Genomic DNA, 25,391 nt, shown 5'->3' on the forward strand with positions numbered 1-25,391 from the left:
TAGCAAAATGGAAAGTTTCACGAACATTAGTGTCCTGCCTAGCAAAAAAGTAGTATTTTTTACAAATAACAGAAAAAAAAACATATTTTAAGAATTTTATCAAATATATTCTGCTTGTTCAAACAATTATAATTGCAGCTTCATTTTAATAGTATTTAAATGTGTTTTCAAAACAAAATAACATTTTGGAGGAAGAAATGAATAATGCTTACAATTTACATACCTTTACAAAATAACTTATGTCAAACAAGAATAAACACTTGTGCATAACACCTTGCATGCAACTGTAACTGAACAAATTTTACCTACTGTTCTGTTTAAAATGCAATTTCTTATGCTTGTGACTGGGACTTTTATTTTAAATCACTTTCTAGATTGAAGGTCATACAGCACATAGTTAATGAAATATAAATAACTTTTTTTTCAGGCATAGTGCCTAAATAGTTCAGGACCTTAGTTATAGTAGGCTTGTACCTAGATTTCATGGGCCAAACCAAAACTCACTTCTGCATGCTAAGTGAACTCAATCAGTGCCATCCCATATTCACACCATTCGAAATCACTGTCATTAGAACGTCATTGTTATAAGCATATTCAGGAAGACATTACGAAGTAAAAAATAAGTAGCTGCACCTAACACTCTTCTCTGGTCTATGATCTGAAGGACTCTCTATGGTAAATTGACTGGCTATTAAAGGAATTCTTAAATATTTTATTGAACGAGAATAGCAATCGTGATTTAAAATCAGCTAGAGGGAACCCTGCAAAGCAAGCCCTTCCCTGCTACTTGTATCAGAAAGTTTAACTTCAATTGTGACAATTCAGTGGTTATTTCTGCAGAAGCATATGGATATCATAAGTATCATCAAATAACATTTTAGAAAGATGCAAGAACTAAGATGTAAGAATGTCAACATACCTGATTCAATAGAATACACAATTTCAGCATTTTTCCCTTTGTCCTTATCTAATGCTGTAACTTGGAGCACTGCTGATCCAATAGCTGCTGACTCATATACCCGTCCTTCATAAGAAGAGCTGGTGAACCATGGAGCATGGTCATTCGTGTCACTAACATTAATGACAATCCTAGCATAGTTGCGCTTTACAGGAACATCTTGATCTCGAACCTGAAACAATTAGCATAACACTAGTAATTATCACTAATAACTCTGAAGTTTATCAAACATTAGTAATAATTCAACCTTCATTCTGTACCAGAGACAAAGCCTGCATACAAATTAAACACACAAATCAATGAATGTTTGTATTATGGGGACAAATTAAAAAGAAATTAATGAAAAAAACTTTTATAGGATACAGAACAAATATTGTGCTTATTTACCATTACTGTGAGAATATGCTGGTTCATGGTCTCATGATCCAGTTTCTCTGAAGTATAAAGAGATCCAGTTCCAGGGTCCAGACGGAATTTTTTAAGACTGATGGGATCTGTGCTGCCCTGCATAGTATAAATGAGTTTATTCTTCTCATCTCTGTCCGTGGCACTGACTTGCAAAATTTCTGTCTCTGGTACAGTGTCCTCAGGTATAACAATTTCATATTTTGATGCAGAAAACTGAGGCCTGTGGTTATTTGTGTCTATAACTTTGACGTACACCTGAAATGATACAATAGGGAGGGAAAAACATTGATCATATTTGGGAAGCAAAGATGAAAATTAGATCATAATGCTAATACAATTCCAGTGGCATTTTTTCAGAAGCATTCCAGAAGCAAATTCCAGAAGCATTTTTTTTTATTATTATTTTTTTCTTCTTTTTTCAGAGAAGGAGAGACAGGTATAGGGAACAGGTAGAGGAAAAAAGGGACTCACTAAATCCAAATCTGCCTCACCTTCCTTAAAGTCAAAAAGAGTTTCTAAGAAGATTTGAAGGATTTTATTCTAAGTAACAGCAAAAAGATAGCTGCATATAAGTAACAAAGTCTTGCACCAAACCCTGCAGGCACTACAGTATAGCCTCATGAATTGAAGTGAGAATCTGGGAATACAAAGACAGAAGTGGTTGTGTAATTTTTGGGTAACTCTGTATTATAAAATACAATGGTCTTCCCAAAAACTGGGATGTCACCCACTCTGCTAGCTGAAATAATTGTTACCAGAAAGACTATTTTCAATAATTGCCCTCAAATAAAAAAAGGATAGACAAGCACATAAAATGTAATATAAGAGAGTTGAAGAGGGCAAGTGTGCAGTCTTAAGAGTTAGATATAGAATAAAATGCTACACAAGGAATAAAAAAAAGAAGTTGTAAGTTTATTTGAAACCACAAAACAACCTGTGGGTAAACAAGGTCACCAGGAAATATAAAAAAGCAATTAAAACAAAGGAAGCCTGTGCTAAATTACAATTCTGCTTCAGTCCCATTTACTAAGAAGAACAGGGAGCATGATCCTACGCAAAACAAAATACAAATGTGATACTGGTAAAGCAGTGGGACTGGAATAAGCTGCTAAATGAAATAAAAAAATCAGCAAGACAAGATGAGAACCACACACAGATTCTGCTGAATTGCAGAGGAACAACAAATAGATGGCAATGCTCCTAATGTAACATGCACTGCTAATAATACTGAGCTCCACTGCCAGGCAGCAGGGGCATGTGCATGTACACGTGTGTGCACACTGGTATCTGCAGCCACAAGCACAGCCCTCTAAATATTTTACTCATAGGCGTTCCAGATCAGTGAGACATAATCCATTATACGGCACATTCTTCAGTGTTTGAAACAGCCTCCTGTGACAAATACAAACTATCACCGCTTTTTATAGGAAAATGCTGCCTCCCACAACCTACTAGAATTCTCAGAAAACAGAAGAAATAGAAAATAACCAATTCTTTGGCACATCAATAAAATCCCTCGCAAGAGGTTGCTATGGAAACTAAGGAGTTTGGCTTCTTTTCTCATTGATTAGAAACTACTTACAGATAGAAAATAAAAAGAAAAAATACTGATTTCCAGTAGAGAGAAAATTAATGGTAGGTTATCCAGGAGGTCTTTTAGGTCAAAGTTATATTCATTAACAAATTCAACTGGAAAATGAACAGCAAGAATGAAGAGAATATGACCTTACGTATGCAATTTTTTAGATTATCATTATTAGAGCAACACAAAAAAAAAAAGTTCTCTCTCTCCTTTTTTTTTTTTTTTTTTTTTTTTTTTTTTTTTTAAATTCTGTATAAATAAAATACATTTTAATGCATTCTGGAAGAAGAACTGATATCAAATTCTGAATGGTCCAGTACAGTCACTTCCATAGTAGTTTAGTAAAATATATACCTGCACATTGAATACTCACACTCAAGAAAATAAAAAATGAAACCAAATGAAGATGACTAACAAATGAAAAAGCAGAAAACCCCAACCTCAATATAAATCAAACTAGACTAGTACACATTGTATAAATAAAAGCTTAGGAGACCATATACAACACAATTCGTACACAGATAATGTGCTTTCAAAATCAGTACACCTCAACAACTTTTTATTCAATTCCCACCTTCTAGCAGATTATTAAGTTCAGACTCAGAAAAACAGTGAGTGAAAAGATAAAGTGTAAATTTTGATGAATCTAAATCAAAATCATTATTTAAGTTCATGTGTATTCCTCTCCAGATAAGAAAACATGGAAACTATGGTGAAACTTGGTGGTGAGGGGGAATGCAACTCCAGAGCAACTGTGTTAGATCAATCTGCAGAGTGGAAGACGTGGCCATTTGTGCTGCTGGAACTACACAAAACCAGTGCAGGAAAACAGAATTTCTAGAACACAGCACCCAAAAAATTGTGCAAAGTACTAAATGAAATACCTGAAATGTAGTGACTGTGATGCCAATTAATTGTATTATTAACAGACATATTGCTAAGGAATTAACACAATGACTCAGTCATTATGAGTGGCTTGCTCAGGTATTCAAATTACTTGTCAAATTACTTGCTCAGGCATGCAGCTTTTCTGAATACTGGTAAACACAACTGCAAATACACAATCTGATCTATAACTGTAATCATTTTAAATGTACCTAAAATTCAGAGTTCATATTTGACTCAGCTGGAAAGGTCTTTTATCTACACACTTTAGGATTCATTTCTCACTCACTGATTTGTTACTTTATGCCTATCTGATGGACAAGCGTAACATGAATCCAAGTGCACTCTTGCAGTAAGGAAGGCTAACCACATGCTGGGCTGCTTGAATAAGGGGATCAGCAGGCAGGAGGAAAGGAATTACTCCCCTCTACTTAGCACTTGCTTGTGGGACTGTAGATCCACTATAGTTTTGAGCCCTGCTGAGCAAAACGGATCTTGACAAACTGAAAAGAAAACAGTTAAAGGCTGTTAAAATTCAGACTTCTAAGAGGTGCACAGTGAAAGAACAAGAAGCAACACTGACAAGCTTCAATAAGGGAAATTACAAGTAGACATAAGATAAAAATAAAAATTTTCAAGAAGGGTTGCCTAACACTGACATAAAAATATGTCCAAAGAAGATAAGCTTTAGGTTGGATATTAAGATAAATTTCTTTACTGCAAGGGTTATGTGGCATTAGAACAGGCTGTCAAGGGAAGTGGCTGAGTCACCATCCCTGGAGGTCTTCAAGAAATGTGCAGATATAGAAATTAGAAACATGGTTTAGTGGTGGACTTGTCAGTATTAGGCTAAAGGTTGGACTAGATGATCTTAGAGGTCTTTTCCAACTGGAATAATTCTATAAAGAGGTGGAAGCCCTGTCATCTCAGGTGCTGGACAAGTCCTTGAACAACTTGATCCAACTTTACAGCTTGCTCTGCTTTGAGCCACTAGGCTTAACTAGATGAGCTCCAGGGCTTCCCTCCAATCTAAAGTCTTGGTCTAAGGAACTAATAGACTAAGGAAACCCTACTTTCAAGACAGATATTCTTGATGATGCTAAGTGACAGATGCTAGATGTGCAATTTCCTTTCAAATGTGAAAAGACCAAATTGTCATGTAAACTGTTAAGGCCTTCACATTAAATATGAGGCAACAGAACACAAAAGTAAAATTGCACTCTCAGTTATTAAAGACACACACTATGAGATGGGTTTGTGTGCTTGAGAACAAAGTAACTACATGAAGAGTTTGTGCTACTCTAAAGTAAAATGTATAATAAAAGACAATTCTGCAAATTTTCAATGAAATTATTTAAAGATTCAAATGAATTATATGAGTATTATCACTTAAGAAAGAAGTTTCTTTGTGAAGAGGCACACAATAGAAAAGTTTGACATTAATAGACCATAATGTGATCTCTGAAATGAAGCAGTGTGGAACTGAAGAGACTTGACTGACTCTGCAGGGCTATGTAAGGGCTGGATTGCACAATTTTTCTCTCCTCACAGATCTCTCAGAGAACAATACAGTCTGGTGATACAGAAAGAGAACAAAGCAAACCAGGATTACTTAGGGGAAGAACTTGAAATGAATTACTTAAATAGCAGGTGAAACTGAAATTTGCATAGGAATGCATTGATTATTAGTATGTTATAGAGTAGATATGTGTCACTGGCAAAACACAGTGTGTAATGTTTAAAAATTATGTTCTTTTGGATTGTTTTAAACTAATTTTTCATTTGCTGAATTCTTGTTGAGTTTTAAATCTCCTCTCTTCATTCATAATAATATTATAGTTACTTTGACATGTTTATATTCATGTTCATAAACAAAAAGTTTTATTATCCGGAGATAATAAAAATGCATTCTGTTTCCTTTATGCCTCTGTGGAGCAGAGTGGTGATCACAAGCAAAAATGCACATTTAATCAATGAAGAACATTCTATCCTTCATTCCTAAGTCAACCCCAAAGCATAATGTCCATATAAATTTTGCACAAAGCAACATTAAATATTCTGCAAAGCACAGCAATAGGTAAAATGCTGCAATTAGCTTTACATCATTTCAAGTGTTACTTCTAATGAAAAGAATTGATAGTCATAGCAAGGACTGGAAGTAGTATAGCTCAAAACAGGACTTTTATTTATTTGTTTTCAAAAAGTGACTCAATAGTTCGTATATTGCTTCTTGTATCTTGTGAATAACCTTTTCTATTTAAGACCAAAACATAATAATCTGAAAACATTAGTACACTGATTTGCTTTTCAAATTATAATCCTTCCTAGTCATCTCTAATATAATTTGTCAAACACCACTTCTGTAGGCCTGGAATTTGCTTGTCCTTATTTTGCATCATGCATTTGGCATTTAGATGTGCACAAAATTCTAATAGCCTCCACGCCTACTGCTGCTGTATTTTTCAAAAAAGCTATTTAACTGAAGTCCTGAAAGAGTCAAATGCTCTACAGATGTTAAGGGCCCAAGGCCAGCAAAAGCCTTCTAGTTTAAAGTCAGATTCAATACACTACTTGTACACAATGAGATCGATGTTTCTTGTGTCTCGTCTTCCTTCCCAATATCTTGAAAATGTCATTAGCTTTTTCAAGTTGAATTATAAAATTACTTAGTATGCTGTTAATCAAGGCCTGTTAAATTGTTTACTGTATTTCAAATGTTTACTTTGTAAGCTAAAAGCTGCACATAGCATATTGCTGTTACTAATGTATGCACTCAGTATTCAGTTTTTGTGTCTGTCACTCCTTATTAACTGTTTATCAGCTCTTAGGAGGATCTAAAACAACATCAATATTCAAAATTTAATCAGGGTTATTTCAGCAGCAAGTAATGGATTTGTACATGCTGGTAGTCATAAATAACACCTTCAACTTTGATTTCACATTAACATTTTTTATTTCTCTCAAGTTAAGCCTCATTCCTGAAATGCATCTTCTAAACTACAATGCTGAGGGCTATATTAAGAGATCAGTCCATTTGGGTGGGCTGAGTTACGGAAGAGATAAGAAAATCAGGAGTTATGGGGAGAGATAAGGGAATCTGTTGAAATCAGGAGTCTGTACATGCACCAACAGTTTCAGAGTTTGCACTAATCCATGCTTCTCAATCTGTATACCACAGTAACACGAGACTCAAACAGCAACAGTGTAACTTGTCCTTTTCCCACAGGCAGAGGAAAAAGGATGATAATGACAAGGAAGTTTCTGTGCTCTTGCAACAGAAACCACAACCTCTCTTCTTGCCAACTGTAGCGGAGAGAGGAAAGTAGAGACACAAATTAAAGTCATACAAAAAGCTATCAGAAATAAAAGGACTACAAATTCAAGACTAGTATTCTAACTCTTCTGCAGAAGGTTGTTGTGGCAAATGGTTATAATGTTCAACCAGCTTTACAAAATGCTAAAACAACAGTTTCATTTAAAGAAATTGGACAAAAGCTACAGTGTGCACTTCTGAGAAAAACTAAATGAATCACATAACCCAGAGAAGAGAAGGGGTGAGGATTAAAGTATTTCTGTGACCTTCCAATTCTTGGTTGTTTCAGGAGACAAAAAAAGATTATGGTTCAAATGTGGCAGCTCGGGATGCTTGCTATGTATTCAGCTACATATAAGCAACTGCGTGGATAGAATATCTGCTGTCATTGAGACCATACATTCATCCTTTACTAATTCAAGCTCTACTGAGGGACCTGTTGTCATATTTGGAGATTTGTGGATTACCATATCACTCATAATTGTCACCATTAAAGTAAAAGCAAGCTCTCAAACAAAATTGCTATTCTTGTACTCTTCAACTACAGAATTTAGTATATTTGACCTATCAAATGCAGTCATCTCAATAAAGACCCTGTTTCAAATCCTAAATGTTGACAAGCTATTTTTTGCTCTGGCTGGAAGGGGGAAGATGACATATAAGACATAGATTAAAACAACAGAAGAACATACATATCATACAAAAGTTGAACAAGAAATTACGTTCATAACACAGATTTCTATGTACATAAGAGTACCAACGTGTTTATTGCTCTTTGAGCTCTGTAACTGAGAGGTAACCCAATTACAGATAACACAAATATATCACCATCTTTATCCAACAGCTTTAATTCAGTAACTAAAACCTTTCTTCTCCATCTGGAAGAAAAGGAAAGCTCCTCCATGCTTACAGCTCCATTCACACCAACCTCAGGTAAACCTTATTTCCAACTATAATCAGTTTGTGGGCTGGGGGAAGAAACTAGATGGGAGAAACAGGAGGGATAATACATCACAGCTCCCTTTACTATGAGCTGTTTGCACTAGTGTCACAAAATACTTCTGCCTTACAGATAACATTCTATTAACCTGACTGCAAACACTTGCTACTGCCATGGAGTCTTAGCAAAGAAATTAAAGAAACGTGACTTGTCATATATTGCCAAACACTGTCCAGAAAGCAGCTATCTCTACCTCTACTGAAGGTAAACAATACTACTCAGGAGGATATACAATGATGCTATCACCTAAACCTCATTTCTATAACGCACACCATGCAGAAGGAGAAACTCAGTTTCAAAAAACAGTCATTGGTCACTGTACCATTTGCCAGCCACAGACCTTGGAAAAAAATATAAAAACTTACCCTGGATTTTAAAGACCATTGTAAGTAATCACATAATGTGGTGCTTTGGGAGGAGTAGGATAAAGAGGGGATAACTTAAATAAGAAGTATTAACCCTTTTCTTTTGAGTAAATCATGCATTGAAGGGCTTTGTTTCTACTTTAATTTTCTTAGCTAATGTAGAAACATGATATAAATTAAAAGCTGCCAACTCAAACTACAGCATACTAAAATACACCTTCCTGGACTGCCAAATGCCACGGCTCTATGAATATCATAATCCACTTCTGTTTTAGACAAAATCCCTAATTTATATAAAGCATATTAATTGTTCAGAATGAAAAAAAAAAATTACATAGAAAAGGAAACTCTCTCTCCCCATGCAGCTCCATATTCCTCCTCCTACAAACACTTCTTCAGGAAGTCCATTACCTGAGTGCTGATAGATCTGGTTCCGTCTGTTGCCTCCACCGTCAAGTTGTAATTTGATTTCTGTTCTGCATCAAGAGGTCTAGCAACAATGATAGTTCCAGTGCCCTTGTCCACATCAAATCGACTGTCGTAGTTGCCACCTTGTTCAGGAAATGAGGAGAGAGAGAAGTTCATAAAACACAGCATCATTGTTTCATGTTATGGTCATGTTCTTTCTTCAGATGCTTAATGAAGGTGGAACTATATACACATGTACTTATATACACATTTATTTTAAATCCTTTTTTTTTTTTTCTTTTCTTTTTCCTGGTAATGCAGTATGGTGCTACTTAAAATATTTAAAACTGACTAATTTTGGACAAAGCTGATTTGTCTATCCTACTGTCTCTGACATATGTCTATTTTAGTAGGACAGATTTTTAGACAGGATTCTCTATTTTTTAATCAGAATTTTAGGATTCCAAATAGTGGGAAACTAAGAATTACCAGGCGAATTGTGTTAGTTTATTTTATGAACAGACATTCAGGATAAATAGTGAAAAACATACTTTGTATTGAAATAAATGAAAACCCCAAATCAGAAATACTGTCAAATTTATATCTCTTGAATCAGAGTATAAATTACTCATACATGAATATAGATAAGGTTGAAAAAGCTTTAATACCTCCAAAGGATACTCAGGTCAATGCAGAGTATCTGAAGAACTCATTACCTAACCCCTCCTTACTGAAGTAAGATTTCAGATGAGTGCTAAATGTTTAAATGACCAATGCCCATGCTGTTTTTCTGAAGCAAATTATCTTCCTTTGCCTAACTTTCAAATTTCCCTTTGAAATACAGTTAAATAACCATGTGTATCAATAGCTACACTTAGTCATTTAAACATTTAATTGATCATCATCATCAAGCCATTCTGAGCAGACCTTTGTGAGAATACAATGTCCATGAAGTCCAAATATTGTTAACAATGATAAATATTGCCATTTACCTTCAATTGTTTTAGGCCTCTCAATAAACTGCCTAAAATGGACGAGCCAATTTTTATTTTGGTCATGCCAGTGCTAGATATGGCAAACCAATTTCTCCTGATTATGTACATGTGTTTTTCTAATTGCATTTTACAAGGATAGGATTCAGATAAGATCTGCATACTCTGTTTATTTATTATTTTTTAAATAGTTTTTACATGCTATGTTTTGGAAATCATGGAATGCCTTTTAAGAAAAACCAAGGCTAGAAGTGAGTGGGTAAAGTTCCCAAAGTTGCAAATTCATACTTAATCTAAGAAAGAACAGTAAATACTGAAATGGGCCTCCATTCACATGTAAAAGGATTTCACCTTTAGAAGGTTTCACTGCATGACAGACATAACGGGTTGGGAAAGATGGACTGGATTCTGCTTCACTGGATTTAAGATAGTTGGTAACAATTAATGACAAACATAATTACATTATTTTTTTTTTTTAATTTCATTGAAAGCCAGTTTCTCTCAGTGGCTCTGATTCACATGAACAGATATAAACCAAATAGCATGAAACACAGCACTTTCGTTTTGAGCAGGTTTACATGAAAAAAAAATACTTTGGCTTTGTGCAAGATGTTAACTTCAGAAAATGAGTCTAACTTTTTATAGCTGGTATGTGATACCAATTTCTCAGATGGCTAGGAAAGTAGAATTTAGTATCTCAATGGAGTAATCTCCATTATAAGGGAAGAACAGGGTGAATGAACCTTTTCATCCAGTTTCCCTGATACAAGGACAAGCTCTTCTTATCAACTTTATTTTCTTCCCTTTTCAAGGGAATCACAAAGACATTCCCTAATTTTTTACAGTAGTGGTGGTGGTATTAATCCGCTGAAGCAGAACTCAACCCAAACTTCTGCATCTGGTACACTGAAAGTGTAACAGCAACAGTTTTGGTTAAAACCAAAACTGGAAGCTATGAATTGATGCCGTATAAATGTAATGATGACAAAACAAAACAAAAACGAACCTGTCACAAATGCAACTGTGAGCACTTTGATTTCCGAAGGGTTAATAAAATAAATATTTTATAAATGTACGCTTTCATTTCAGATCTCATAATCTGGTAATAAATTATGTGATCTCAGCAGATACCTTCTGCTGTACAGTTCAGGTCACAAGCCATCTGAAAGATGTAAAATACTTCACTAGCAAGCTTGTCTCCTGGCTCAGCCAAAAAGAAAGAAAGCATGGAAAGCAAGCACAGAACACAAAGGAAAGCTGTCAATCAAATTAATTCATGCTATTAGAAACAGTAAAAGAGGGCAGTAAAGTGATAATCTACAAAAGTAGCTGATAACTCATCAACATGGTCATATACCAAACTTTCCAAAACACTTTCACTAAGAAAACAATCAGGATAATTTCATTTTTTACAGTTTGTGGACAAGTCCTGTTCTTTCCCCTTTGGAGTTTTCTGCATTTGTCTTTTTAAAAATGCCATTAAACTGTGTTACATGCTTTGAAGCAACAATTCAAAATAACATTATCATCAGAATTCTATTCATTTGTACACATTATTCAGAGTGCACAGCCGTTGAAACAAACTAAAAAGGTTAGAAAAAATACATCTCTAGTCTAGTTAACAAATTCTGCTAATTAGACCCCAGAAATTGCTATTGATTTACTCAACAGAAACTCTAAAGACTGGGAGCAAAGGACATCTGAGTCCTCTTCTGTTTATTGTCCTTCGTCTCTGTGAACCACTCACCTCTTTCTGACAACATCCCTTTCTTCACCTTTCCTTTAATGGTCTCTATCTGGTCTACAGATGTTCTTGTTTGTTGACTGGATGGCCCTGTCTGAATTGGAGCCTTCTCCTCATATTCCATCTTGGCTCACTTAAGCTGTTTTTATATTTTCTGATTTTCTGTTCCTATGTCTATGTGGATGCATGTCTGGGAGAACAGTAAAAGAACTGTCTCAGTTTCAAAATACCTCTAATGAAAATAGCTTTGCCCCTACAAGAATACAAGGAGGCATCTTTGAACCCTTTACTTCCTTTACCAAGTTTTACAGATCTCTTTCCCCACTATTTGTCTAAAAGCAAACTCTTTTTATTTGACTCTGATCTATTTGGACAAAAACTATTTTTTTTCCCCTCTGGAATAGATTCAAAAGAATTGAACAAAAACTCTGTGCAAGTATTTAATACATTGGCAATTTTATCAGTACTGTCCCATGCTGTTCACATATGTAGCATGCATTCAGGAAAGAGTTCTCTGTCCTAGAGAGTGCTTGAATGTTTTCTGAGAACACCTTCAAATATTTGGCATTTTTATATTCCTGCTACACATATCAGTTTTACAAACGTTGTCTTTAACTGCTGCCATTCTCAGAATCCCCTAAAACATAAGCACCAATAGAAAAGATTTTTAAATTGATTAGATTTGTAGGAAGTATTTTTTTAAAAGTTCGCCCCAACAGCTAAGGACAACTTCACACCATAACCATGGATAAAATGTTTAGTTGTAACTAAGATGCCTTATCTCTCTCGTGAATGTGGTGGAAAATCTGAATCTTACAGGGCTATCTTAAGACCAGAAACAGTTTACTACAGATACCTCTCCTGAAACAAGGCTCTGCTGTTCAACTTGATCCTGAAATGTAACACAGGTCAGAACTTGTTTTTAGTATCAGTTATACAGTGAACACTCTGTGTATTCCTGGTACTCAGTGGTTTAATGAGTTAGTCTAAAATTAAAAAAGTACTATTCATTTTGTCACCAGAGCATCTATGTATAGTCATATTACTGACTAGAATTCCACTTCCAATGGCAGAGATTAAAGCGTGTTATAACAGGAAGAATATGTAAAGAAAAGTTTGCAGGGGTTAGTAGCACGTGAGCTTGCCTTTTAGTACTGAGTCAGAGGACGGCAGCAGATTGAGGGGCAGCCCAGAGGAAAAGAAATCAGTGTGAACAGTGTAATCTCTCTTTGGGTGCACTATCCCTATTTGCAGAAAAGTGGCATTTTATTTCTTTCCCTATCATATAACTTTTAAGATTGATTTGATTTGTTTTAATTTTACTGACACAATATTCATAAGTCATTTACAAAACTGCAACACAGCAAATATTTTGCAATGCAATTTTATTTTTTGATATATAGTGGCATTGATAAAAACAGTTGTTTTGATTTACAACAAAATAAATCCTTCAGGAAAAAATATCTACTGCTGAAGAATGCCAAAACTGCATTACTTAGAAGAGCGGTTAAGAAAGCAAGCTGCAATGAGCCCTCCAGTATCTCAGACTCCATGCATTTGTTTCTAATAATAAAAGCCCTTAAGGCATCCTTACCCGTTATGTCAAACCAAAGTGGTGTTCCAAGAGGTTCAACAGCTATTACACCAATCATGTGAGCAACTGGGTCGCTTTCCATCACCGTAAAAGAAAAAAATGCTTCCTCAAAATAAATGGGCTCTGTGGGTGGGACAGGCTTTGGAATCCATTCTATGTGAAGCCGTGTAGTTGATGATTTTTGTGGACGACCATTATCTACAGCTTTAATCTGTGAAACAGACACAACTTTTAGGCTACAGAGTCATATAAATCATTATGTCACATAAATGGAAAAGTAATAATAAGCTCCAGGCATGTTTGTTTGTGTGAGATATATCCAGAAGGGCTAAGTGTCTCTCAGAGTGCTACTTGCCCCTCATTAGCTGGGGAGCAAATGGAGAAAAAACGTGTAGCACCTGACAGTAGCATAAACTGTTACCATAAATTCACTTTTATTTCACTTTCTTCCTGAAAGAGAGTCAATGTGATTGTTTATGCTCCCTCATTCTGTTCATTATCTGTCAAGTTCTGGAAAAGAACTGTAAGCTTCTTGATTCACTTGCTCAATACAAACATCTGAAAGCATCCTTTAAAAAACAGTACCAACCCACAAAGCAATACTTCTCGCTTTGTTGACGCTTTCCTTCCTCCAGATACTGCAGTAACTCATCTGCCAGCTACTGAATAAAATGTGATGAGAATACAGATAAAAGAATATTTCACATATTCATGATATATGAGATTTTGACTCACAGAAAGGATATCATATTCCCTCGCTGCAGAAAATTTTTTTGATGAAACCACTCCAGTTTTAGGCTCAATGAAGAATTTGCCATGTTCATCACCATCTTCAATGCTGTAAGAGATCTCCGCATTGGGGCCTTCATCTTTATCTGCAGCAATAACTCGATAGATCGGCTCTCTCCTAGCAGTTCTTTCTCGTTCTGGCTTACCGCGCTCTGGAAGCCTGATTTTGTAGAACTTTTGCAAAAATTGAGGCTTATTGTCATTCTCATCTAAAACCTTCACAATCACTCGTGCAACTGTTGATTTTGCAGGAATACCATTATCTGTTACTGTTACCTGTTTTTTATTAAAAAAAGATACGGTTAGTGTTCAATTCAACTATGGTCTTTCTGACAATGCTCTTTTAAAATCAGATTTTCCTATGACTGCAAAGTAATTCTCTAACTTCAGTTACATAAAGACTGTTGAGTAAAGCTGTAATGGTAAATACTTAGAAAAAGAACTACAAAGAGTTACTCAGCTACTATCTTAACATTATCATGCTTTATGTGTGGCATGAAGGAGTTGATATATATTAAATACATTCTGCTATTTTGTAGCATAGATATATATTAAATCTATTCTACTGTTTTGCAGCACTGTGGAGGAAATATTAAATTTTTGAGTTCAGGAACAGCACAAAAGTATAGTATCTTTAATAACAGCTTCACTGTAATAATAATATGTTAACGTAATTTCAGCCTAGTGTTTCCTTACAACATTTGAATTTAATCATTTGATTTTACATCTCAAAGATGCAATTTATAATACTATAATTTTCAGAATTTGACAGGCCTATGCATTAAAAAACTATATTTTAAGACATAAAATCACTATCTTGTTTGAAAGAAGCTTAAAAAATACCCTTTTAAAGCAATACACATAACAATCTATTACCATAACCTAACTGAATTGGGAAATGAAATGAAATCTGTTCTTCGAGCAATAGTCAAATTTTCTAATAAAAATGCCAGGAAATGAATAAGGAATCTTCTGCAATATTAACTCTAGCACTGACATGATGTTATTGATGTATGCATATTGAACAAAAATACAGCAAAATTAAGAATTCTGTTAATCTGAAATCAGAAAACATAGAAAGAGATGGAAATGGACCAAACTGATATGAAAACTTATATCATATATAGCAATCTTACGTTATTACTTTACCTTTTATTATTTAACCCCTTATTGAGTTATTATTGGCCAATAATATAATTGATAATAACTAATTGCTATAATTATTGGCTAATAAGGAGTTAAAGATGTGCATCATGGGGTACAGAATAACTTGTCTGTTAACATAAAATTAATATTGCTCCATTATTGCTTAATTTTGAGCCAAGAAGAAAAATGGCAAATTTAAAGAAAATGAAGTTTGATTTAATGGCAACCTGAGTTTTGAAGACATTACCGATAAAACAAACAGAATGCTAAGATATGAGAGAATGACATGAAGCTGGTCTAAAATAATAGCATAAAAAATAATCCATCAAATTGGAACTCAGAAAATAGTTACAAATTGGGAATAAAAGAATGGGGCATAGTAATTACTACTATATAAGCAGGAGTGCAATCAAAGATCAATTTTAATAGCAAACAAGGAATAAACTCACCAACCCATCTGGTCAACATTTCAATACTCAATTAATTAGCCAGATGCACAGCACTTGGCTCGAGTGGCTGACAACATTGCCCACCATTCTGTGCATTTCTGGGTTTCTTTCCAATCTATTTTCAAAGGTGTCAACATAAAACTAACAAATGGGAAAATTGCTACTTTGGGCCATAGTGCCTGTCACTATCACACTACAGTTCAGGACTTTTGCACTGGATATTTTGCAGACTTTTATTTACAACTTTATTAATCAGCTGGGATTCAAACTGAAGAAAGAATGAAGAATTATAAACAATACCATCAGGCAATAACCAACATTCCAAACTAGAGCACAAGCAGCTTAATCTGCTATCTTTATAGAGAATGGTGAAAGCATGAGTATTTATGTACCACTGTGGGATACTGTAACCTTAGAACAGCCTGAGTTCTGTACATGTCATCTTGGAATAATTAGCTCAGTTCATTTATCTATTTATTTATTATTTTTTGTATCGCAGGGCTTTGATCTTATTGTGTTCACAGCATGACACCAAGCAGGATCCATAATGCAAGCATGAGTGTTAGTGGACAACTGTCCATACCTTTACACTGCTAGTACGACCTCTGACAAGCTTTTGTCCAGATCAAATAGCACTCTCCCAAACATTGCCTAGGTACAGTCAGGAATTCACTGAATTCAGGCACCACTCTCAACAGGCAACTTGGAGATAGCCAGCCTGTTCTAGGGATAAGTTACATGCATTCAAAGCCATACTGCGCCACGTGGCTTTGGGGTTAGAGAATGATTCACAGCTCATTTTATTTAATGTGTAAGTCCAACAGAAAAGCCAATACAATATTCATAGGAGCAAAAGTCATTAGATACCAATTTTACAATCAATATACATAGCAATGGGTCACAGAAATAAGATATAAGTGACAGGAATTGCTTTTGGAAACTGACACAAGCAGATTTCAGGAGGCAATTTAAAAGAGAATAATATAGTGGCTTTACAATTTACAAGAATAACGTGTCTAGTACTAAACAGCACTTGCCAGTTAATTCACTTTGCTATTACTTCTAGCTTAGCCAGTTAATTCACTTAGCTTCTATTACTACTACACACTTTAGAGGAAATCCCACCCTATTGCTACTTAAGCGAAAAGAATTCATTCTAATTCTGGTATAGAAGTTAAAATCATGATAAGAAATCATATTAATCCAGCTTCCAACGTGCCTAAGGGATTGAAAAGACCGAAGAGGACTCTCTGTACTCCAGAGTTTTGCAAAAGAATAGTTCATGCTATCAAGGTTTACATTCTCCAACAAATCTATGCAGTTTTTATGCTTATATTTCTATCAGAAAACGTTTCTACAGGTTTTACAAGTACTGAGTAAGTCCAGATTTGCTCCGACAATTCTGGAGAAAAACCAGAGAAGTTTTAAAGCTAGTTTTGGTGACTCATATTGCAGTCCTTTACCTATCATTCAGATGGAGTGTGTAATAATGGTTCCAGATCTTAGGTACAATGTTAAAATCACTGTGAATATTAAGTTGCTGGTGGAGGGCAATGCCATCACATTACATGACAGTAACGGGAAACTGGCAAACTCACAGATGTCTACATTTTCTTTCAAGTTCTTTGACAGAGAAGGAGAGTATCTATTGCATAAATTCCAGATGATCAATCAAAAGTAGCTAAATAAAAGAATTGTGTCACAAATGTCATCTTCTTAGAATCTGTCATGCACATTGTCAACAGATCTCTTTAAGTGACTGATGAATAAGTTATAAAAAAAAAAAGTCTACTTAATCTGTTTGTATTCTCAATGTTGAAAAAAAAGAAAACAAATCTGTGCATCTTTCAGAGGTCTATAATCAGTAGGGTAACACTGACTGTTTCAATAGAGGAGAAAAAAGAATTGCAGTGCTCTTTCTAACAATCATGTCTTTGTACTGTTTGAAATAAGATCTTGGCTTACTGATATAAAAACAAAAAAATAGCCTTTATTTGTATCTTAATTCTTAATAAAAAGTCCCAACACACTGTTTTAATGCATAGCTTTGTGCATTGCACTATAACACAGACACAAATTACTTCTGAAATCCAATTATCTAAGTTCTTCATATGGTAATCAAGTATGGCATACTTAACTTTCTGTAAAAGAATAATTAACTTGTAGTCACTGTTTTTCAGAGAATGAAAGAAATTATTTACCTCCAATATGTGTTCTCCCTGCTGCTCTCGATCTAGTTTTCTAGATGTGGTTGTAATTAGACCTGTAACATAAAAGAATAATTCATCAGATCCTCTAAGAAAATAATCTGGACGGGGGTTATGTTAAACCTGTAGTCACCAATATATCCAATCTCAATTTCTTCTTTGGTGGTCCCTTCCATTTTTGCAGCACTTAGCTTTCATTAAAGGAATGGTTGAGGGATTTCCAGTCCTTAAGGTTTGTGAAAATATTCTTTGTTATCTGAAAGCTAAGCTGTAGTAGTCCTTAAGACAACAGATGCAGTTCTACTTTCTGACCCATCCATGTCTTGTTTCTGACAACAGTAATTTATGTAGTTCTCTCACAATAAGTCTTTTTTCAAAGGGTGTTCATATACCTTATTCAAAGAATGATTACACATACTACATAAATAATTTGAATAATCACTTCAGTGGAAACATCTGCTTGTATTTATTTTTACCAATATTAACAGAGTAAGGATGACCTGAAGAGATGCACTAATAGTGTGAAACAGCAATTTGAGTATGTGTGCATGTGGACACACCTAATGGCTTGATTTAGCAAAGCTGAAGACTCAAACAGTACTGCTGCTGGCAGTAACACAGAAGAAGGATGAGTTTTTGGTGCAAGATGTTAGATATTGTTGCAAGAGTTTGATACAAATTTGATGCAATATTAGGAAGGTATGATATTTTTTGCTTTAAATGAGGAAAGTCAAAGAATTCAGGGTGAAAAATGAATAAAATCTAAACACAAAAGGAACTTAGCTATATAATTCTCCCTAATAGCAGGCTCAAAATTTTAGCTATTGAGTTTCATGAAAAGTAAACTCAGTCAACTTTCAGTTATAGCTGAATGGCTTGCCCATGGTGGGGGTTAAATGTGCCAGGCATTCAAATATACAAGACAGAGCTCTGTGCAAAGCCAAGCTGGGATTTACTAGCTCAGGCTAAGTGCCAAATGAACACACTGATGGCAGTTTGTAGGGCCAACTTGTACCTGCAAACAGTTTAATGGCTTTTGTGTGGCAAAGAAACCGAGCTAACACCAGTATTTGGGTTCAGTTCCCAGAAAAAACATGCTCATTAGCTCAGGTGCAGCACTAGCTCTGCCTGACTCAAGCAGTTGTCTCACAGCTGATAAAAACTGAGCATATAATTAAGAACAGCAACATCAATAAATATTTCAATTTCACTTAAAAGAGAAAGGCCAACAGAAACAGAATTGTACACCATCTGTGCATAGCTATCCAATGCTTATGTCAAAACAGAATTGTAGTCTACATATTCCAACAAAACAGACAGCCTGTACTAAATAATATGAACAAAACATATAACACAATATTACGGCTGTCAAAGGTTCAACTGTTCTTCAAAAAATAGTTCAAAGAACAACCATTCAATTATAGTCATATCTGCCCCCTGTTTTTCAAGCAATTTGACTTGCCATTTTATCAAATCTATCATACACCTAGTATTCTGAACAAATTTCTATCATCTTCTACTTCACCTTTTTATACTTTTGCAACACAGAAGATTTGTATGCTATCCTTGTGGTATGTATTTTCAGTATTATGAAATAATTGCCCTTAATTCCAAGGAAAGTGTGAATGAAAAAAAAAGGGGCGGCGGGAACTGTTGTGGTAGTACTATGAATTTAGGAGGGAGGGAGAAAAGTATGTATCAAAGTATTAACGTTTTTGAGGTAACATCTTCCCACAGAGATTACAGAGCTGTGAACAATGACAACTGGAAATATTTACTGTCACATACTCTAAACAAAGCTTTCTCCTTATTTCCTGGATGAGGCTGGCCAAACCACACCACTTCTTTTTCACATGCTCTATGGGGAGCTGCATAGAACCGTTAATTGGAAATGAACAAATGGCCAAGCAGATGCCTCATCTACTTCCATTGAGCAAAGGGACTTGTAGGTGACTTGAAGAAACCCAGGCTCTCCTAACCACTCCCTTCCATCAAATACCTCTGGAGAAAGCCATCACAAGCCCTCCCATGAAGCATTAATCCCCTGAGACTCATTGGAGTTGCAAGGGAGAATGGCAAGTTTCAGCACAGCCACTCAATGAGTTAGCTACTGAATAGCTGGGTTGGGGGGTGGGCGGGGTCTAAAAGACCAAGAATAAAGAAATTCCAGCAGAAACAACTCATTATGCTTGTGTTTTTCTGAATACACTTCCCATATTCATTCTGCACCCTCTGCACAATATTAGATTCCATCTCTCATGGCAGCAGCAAGTAGAGAACTGCGTACACGAGCGTAGAAAGATGGCATCTTTCAGCAGTTTCCTACCCACTTTTTTTCCCAGTGGAGCCATAAGGACTGGAGCCACTGCTAATAAATGCCAGCTAATACTTTTGGGGGGGAAAAAAAAAAAAAAAAAACCTTTGCTGCAAGCACTCCAAAAAAGAATTCCATCTTGTTCCACTATTCTACATACAGTAGTTTGTTAAAGAAAAGCTAGTTCCATATATATTTTTTCTTAATGAAGCTGCTCAGTAGAACTCAAAAAGGTAAGCAGATAGATAAGTATATAGTATGAACAAAATGTATAATGCTTTGATCTGTTAAATCTTCCAACCTTTTCAACCAAGCATGCCACACTGCTGTTAAAACACTTCAGACCATTAACAGAAGGGCTTAGTCTTCACCATATATATCCTGTAAATTCAGCAGAAACTAGTGCCAACAAAGGAAATGTAACACTTCTGGATTTAGAATCACATACACATGCATGACATTCTTTGCATTTAACCCTTTACTGCTAGCCACTTTCCTAAGTGAAACATTAGCTTGAGCGAGGTTTGTTTCACAACAGTTTAACATTATAAAGGGTTTGATTATAGCAAACACTGAGATTTTCCTTTTTTTTTTTTCCCCCTCAAGCTTTTGTACATTCTAAACACCCAGTGCTGCACTGATAGATTTAATTTGTTGTTAGAACATTTCAGAATTACAGCCAGGATGATAAAGTCCAGCATTCCTAATCCAAGCACTATGGCTTTTCAGACTGCTCATTAAGATGGTTGGAGAGAATCTTTGGACTTACTGTAAATCAGCTCCCCATGACAGGAGCCAACAGTCTGCTCTTTCTACTGAGTTAACATTCTCACATTTTTTAGATTGAGTTCCCCCTCTTTCCTGTAACAGTTTGGAGATCTCATTGCCCTACCTTTACACACATAAATGAATATCCACACTTCTGCATACACTAAATCCCCACCTGACCATTAAATGCCCCTCAATTCCAGCCTAACTCTGTTCCTATTCTCCTGCCCAACAAACATCCAGCAAAGTGATCCTTGTCCCCATCATGCTAATCCTATGAAACTTGGACCTCACTTTCACTAGACTATATTCATCATTGTCTGATCAACTGCCTCTATTGCCAAAACTGCTGCCAACCTCTAGCTAAGCCAACTCCTGCATCTTCCATCTATGGTGATGCTTCTCAATTCTAATAAAATATTTTTAAATACTCATCTTAAATACATGAAAGAAGGCACCGTTACAGGAAAGCCAAACCACTGTCCTTAAACTCACAGCAGTGTATTGTGTTAGAGCAAATGTTTTACTCTTCTGCTGCTAGTCTGGGGTTGTGATGAGCCTTGGCTACCTAGCTACCAATGCTGCAAAGCACAGAAGTGACAATGAAAGATGATTTTTAATTAATTTCTGAAGAAGTGTGTAACATAATCACTTTGGAGATCCTTACTACATCGTGTGGAGAATCTGTTCACTGCTGAATGAGAGAAATGACAGAGTGTGTTTGAAAGAGCACTGTGACAACACATTCCTTTTTGAAGCAAAACTGACTCACAGAGCATTGTTTTGCAGTCATATTTTCCTGTTTTCCTTCTGCGCCCTCTTATTGCACACTTGTCCCCTCTTGTCCTCCCCAGAACACAACAGGAACTATCAGCTCCAGTAATTTCCATCACTATTATTCCACCAGGGAATCAGTGCACAGTAAGTCAAGATAGGTCAGCCATCCTTGGGAAAACACAAGTTTATAACAAACATTTCTAAGCTAATGGTGAGCAAATGGTGCCTTTAGAAAATTAGTTCAATCTTTGCATTCAGTAATGTTTTAAAACTCACCTCACCAGTAACATTTTCATAACAGCAGCTGTATAATTTAGAGTCTTTGGATAAAACCACAGCTGTTATGCCTCACTAGCTGGAAAAGTACTGTAATGAATTGAAACTAACTGTAAACATCCTTGAGAAAAACAACAACAAAAAACCCCACACCAGGTAACAAACAATTGTATTGTTCCTCCTTCCTTCCTCCTTAGGGTTTACATTCGGGGGATATCTACTATGAGGTCTACTGCAAAATCAAAACAGTTACAACTGTATCCAAATACAATTTATTTCAGTTGTTCACTTCAAACAATATTACGCAGACAAAAATGCAAGTACAGCATTGAATTGCATAAATATTAAGAAAACTGCTACAAGAAAATAGCACAAGGGAGCTGACATTAGTAGGGATTTATTCTATCCCACGTTTTCATCTCAGTGCCTAGTTACATCCCATTACCTCTGCATCTCAGTCCCATATCTGAAAAATAACACCTCAACAACAACTTCCAATCAATACTGAAATGGCAAACTCTTTTAAAAAATTCTAGGACAGTAGGTAGGCACCTTGCTAAGAATAGTAACGCTACTCTATTAGCCACATGGATCATCTCAGTGGTTCTATTGGAATCTATTTTGATTGAGAATGAATGAAGTTAATTTCCCTCAGGTTGAGTCAGCCTGGGAGCGATGGCAGTCAGTAAGCAATCCTCCTGTCTTTATCACGATGAATGAGCCTTCTTTGTTTCCGGTTTTCCTAGTTTCTCCTGCATCCCACTGGAGCGAGCAGCTGGGTGGGAGTTTAGCTAATAGCCAAAACCCTAAACCCCAAAATCCAAAAGACTAAACCAGGTGCCAAGTCTGCTAGTTGCTTCCAGTGAGCTGGAGCTGATCGGTTTGGTTTGAATGCAGTGTAACGGTATTTGAACTGTAATATACAAAAATAAATACAGCTTCTTTGATCTTTGAATGCATTGGCACTGAAGGTTTAAGGAAATGGAAAGCAGATATAACATTTTTATCAACAACAGACACAAGACACTGGAATTAAATCTGATAAGGGTAGTCATAATTTTACAGTTACATTTTGTTGACGAGATTTTTGTCTTCCCTGCTGAATGCAAACCATAACCAGTCTGCAGAAATGTTTTTTTCTAGACTGTTTTAGTACAACTCAATTTAAAGCTCTAGATCAGTTTATTTGTAATTATTTACACTTCCATTCCTCCAATTTGAGTTCCAAAATGGTAAATTACTAATGAATATTAAAAACCATTATCTTGGAATTTTCTTTACAATGTCTAAAAATATCGATCAGTGTAAGAATTTAAGTATAGATTTTAAATTTACATGTGGCTCTAATGATAACCTAGTTTTGACTATTGCATAACACAACCCTAACATACCGGGTCAATTACAGGATATATTCTCTGTACAGTGATAACCAATTATATCTCTTCAAGAAACAAAAAAACTGTTGTGCCCTTAGGTATGGGATCAGTAGTTTCCTCCTCATTAAAGTACTCAATGTGATCAAGTCACATCCTAGACTTCTCTTATAAATGAATACACCGAACTTCAAGTCCCACTGTCAGGAAGACCTCTTAGGATGTTTGGAACTGCTTTTGGTATTTCAACATTTTCTGAAAGAATGGATAAAATGATTAATAATCCATGACTGTTTCATCATGGCCATGGAAAAACAAGTGTGTTTCCCCCTCCCTCCCCCAATCTTCTTTCTTTCAACTGATTTCAAATTAATAATGATTTGCACTTAATTTACTTTACAATGACCATCAGAAAAGGTTCATACTTCCTTTCTAAATAAATTCTTTATTGATACTATGTTCAGATATACTTTTGGCAAGACTACAGTCAAATCTTGTCTTCTATGTAAGCCAAACATCGCTTCACAACTGAAGTAAATAAACAGGTTAATAAAAATAAGTCAATGGAAAGCAATAGAAGAGGGATTTTAGATCAGATTTCAGCTTTGCAGCTGCTAAAATTTAAAGTCCATGTCCCACCAGTCATATATAGATGATTTCAAGCTAGACAGTGAGACTTTGTAACATATCACTATGAATGCAGGCTGCTGAGCTGAAAAAAAAAAAACACACAAAAATGAACAACTTAATCAACTATCATACTAGAGAGAGCACACCATGAAGAAATGGTACTTTTTTCTTTTATTACATGGCCCTGCAGATTGTTCCTTAGCAATTTGACTTGCTTTTCAAACTCTTCCTTGACCTAAGCTCCTTAACAGCTCTCAATAAAACCACTGACAAAACCATCACCAATAATTTTCAAGTGCTGAAAATATGATTATAAGCATACAGTCCCAAAAGAAACTAGCTATACCATTTAAAAGTGCTAAATGGTTAGAAATACCTTTTCTGCTCAAGTGAAGCATTTAAAAGTAATCATTTCTATTATTTTAACAAAAGACTGATAAGTATAAAAATGAGACCAATTTGAGACTGAAAGCCCAGGTTTCTCCTTCTACTCTGGTGCTTAGCAGACTTTTCTAGGCAGTTTAAATCTACTTTGGGGGCTTAAGGAATAGTTTTCCACTTCATGTATGAACCTGATTCATGCATGATTTGATTATTTTACAGAAAAGGGTTTCACCACCCTATAAAGAGCTAGCTTTAGAAAAATTAAAACAGAGATGTTACTGTCGTATACTGTGCTGAAATCAGTTTTCCCTTTCCGTTAAGTATAGCATGATTGCACTCAACCAGCACAGTCTTTCAGCATTTAGCTGCTTTTCTGTCTTCATTTCCCACCTGCAGCTGATGAGGCCAAAAGCCAGCAGCCATTCCCAGTGCACATGCAGCAAGGTCAAGTTGAGACTTAAAGGGCTAAAATGCTTCACAGGAGTCCAGACTTCATTGGCTTTGCAGATCACCTTCTTTTATTTAGGCAGTTCCTTATTTCCTATTTCAGATGCTGATGCATATACTCTAGATTTCATACACAAAAATCATTTTGTCGCACTTATCCCAGTTGAATAAACGTCTTGCCCTTTGAACAGTACTCTATGAAAGAAACGTAATGAGTAACTGAGATCTTGGTTCCACCCAGCCCAAGACTGCATTAAATAAGGGATAACTAGCCTAGACCATAAGGGCTTGCTTGTGTCAGCACATTAGCCATTTATTGAGGTACAACTACATCAGTGTTTATCAGTTTGTTACATGTTACTAGGAGGGACTGCAAGCTTTGTATATAGGGTCAAAAATTAAGTTACTTAGATCTCTGGCAACATTTCAAGTTAATCAGTAGCCAGGCAATTTAATTACTCAAAGTACTCAAAGGTACAACTACAAAGTATAACTTCCTATGTGCACCTTGCACTTATTAAGAATCACTTCCCTCAACTATTTTAACAGCATCCAGATACAAAGACCTGGAATTTGCTGATC

General features: G+C 35.6%; 1 protein-coding gene across 8 annotated transcripts in view; it reads right to left on the reverse strand.

Annotated features, from left to right (window-relative positions):
* FAT1 (FAT atypical cadherin 1) overlaps positions 1–25,391 on the reverse strand; it is a 109,606-nt gene that overhangs the window by 34,347 nt on the left and 49,868 nt on the right. For 5 of the 8 annotated variants that reach the window (XR_011096312.1, XM_068681451.1, XM_068681449.1 and 2 more), the window contains exons 4-10: positions 17,835–17,896; positions 13,985–14,314; positions 13,250–13,460; positions 11,043–11,111; positions 8,923–9,062; positions 1,346–1,621; positions 920–1,130 (exon numbers count right to left, since the gene is read on the reverse strand). Coding sequence is in view for 7 of the 8 variants with exons in the window: in XM_068681451.1 (XP_068537552.1) it covers positions 920–1,130; positions 1,346–1,621; positions 8,923–9,062; positions 11,043–11,111; positions 13,250–13,460; positions 13,985–14,314; positions 17,835–17,896 (1,299 nt within the window). In the remaining variant the exon portion in view is untranslated. Of the gene's footprint in view, positions 1–919; positions 1,131–1,345; positions 1,622–8,922; positions 9,063–11,042; positions 11,112–13,249; positions 13,461–13,984; positions 14,315–17,834; positions 17,897–22,282; positions 23,604–25,391 lie in introns of those variants that run through there. The other 3 variants (XM_068681456.1, XM_068681452.1, XM_068681455.1) reach the window with 2 other exon arrangements.

This window comes from Anas acuta, chromosome 4 (assembly GCF_963932015.1).
Source record: "Anas acuta chromosome 4, bAnaAcu1.1, whole genome shotgun sequence".
NCBI classification, from domain to species: domain Eukaryota; kingdom Metazoa; phylum Chordata; class Aves; order Anseriformes; family Anatidae; genus Anas; species Anas acuta.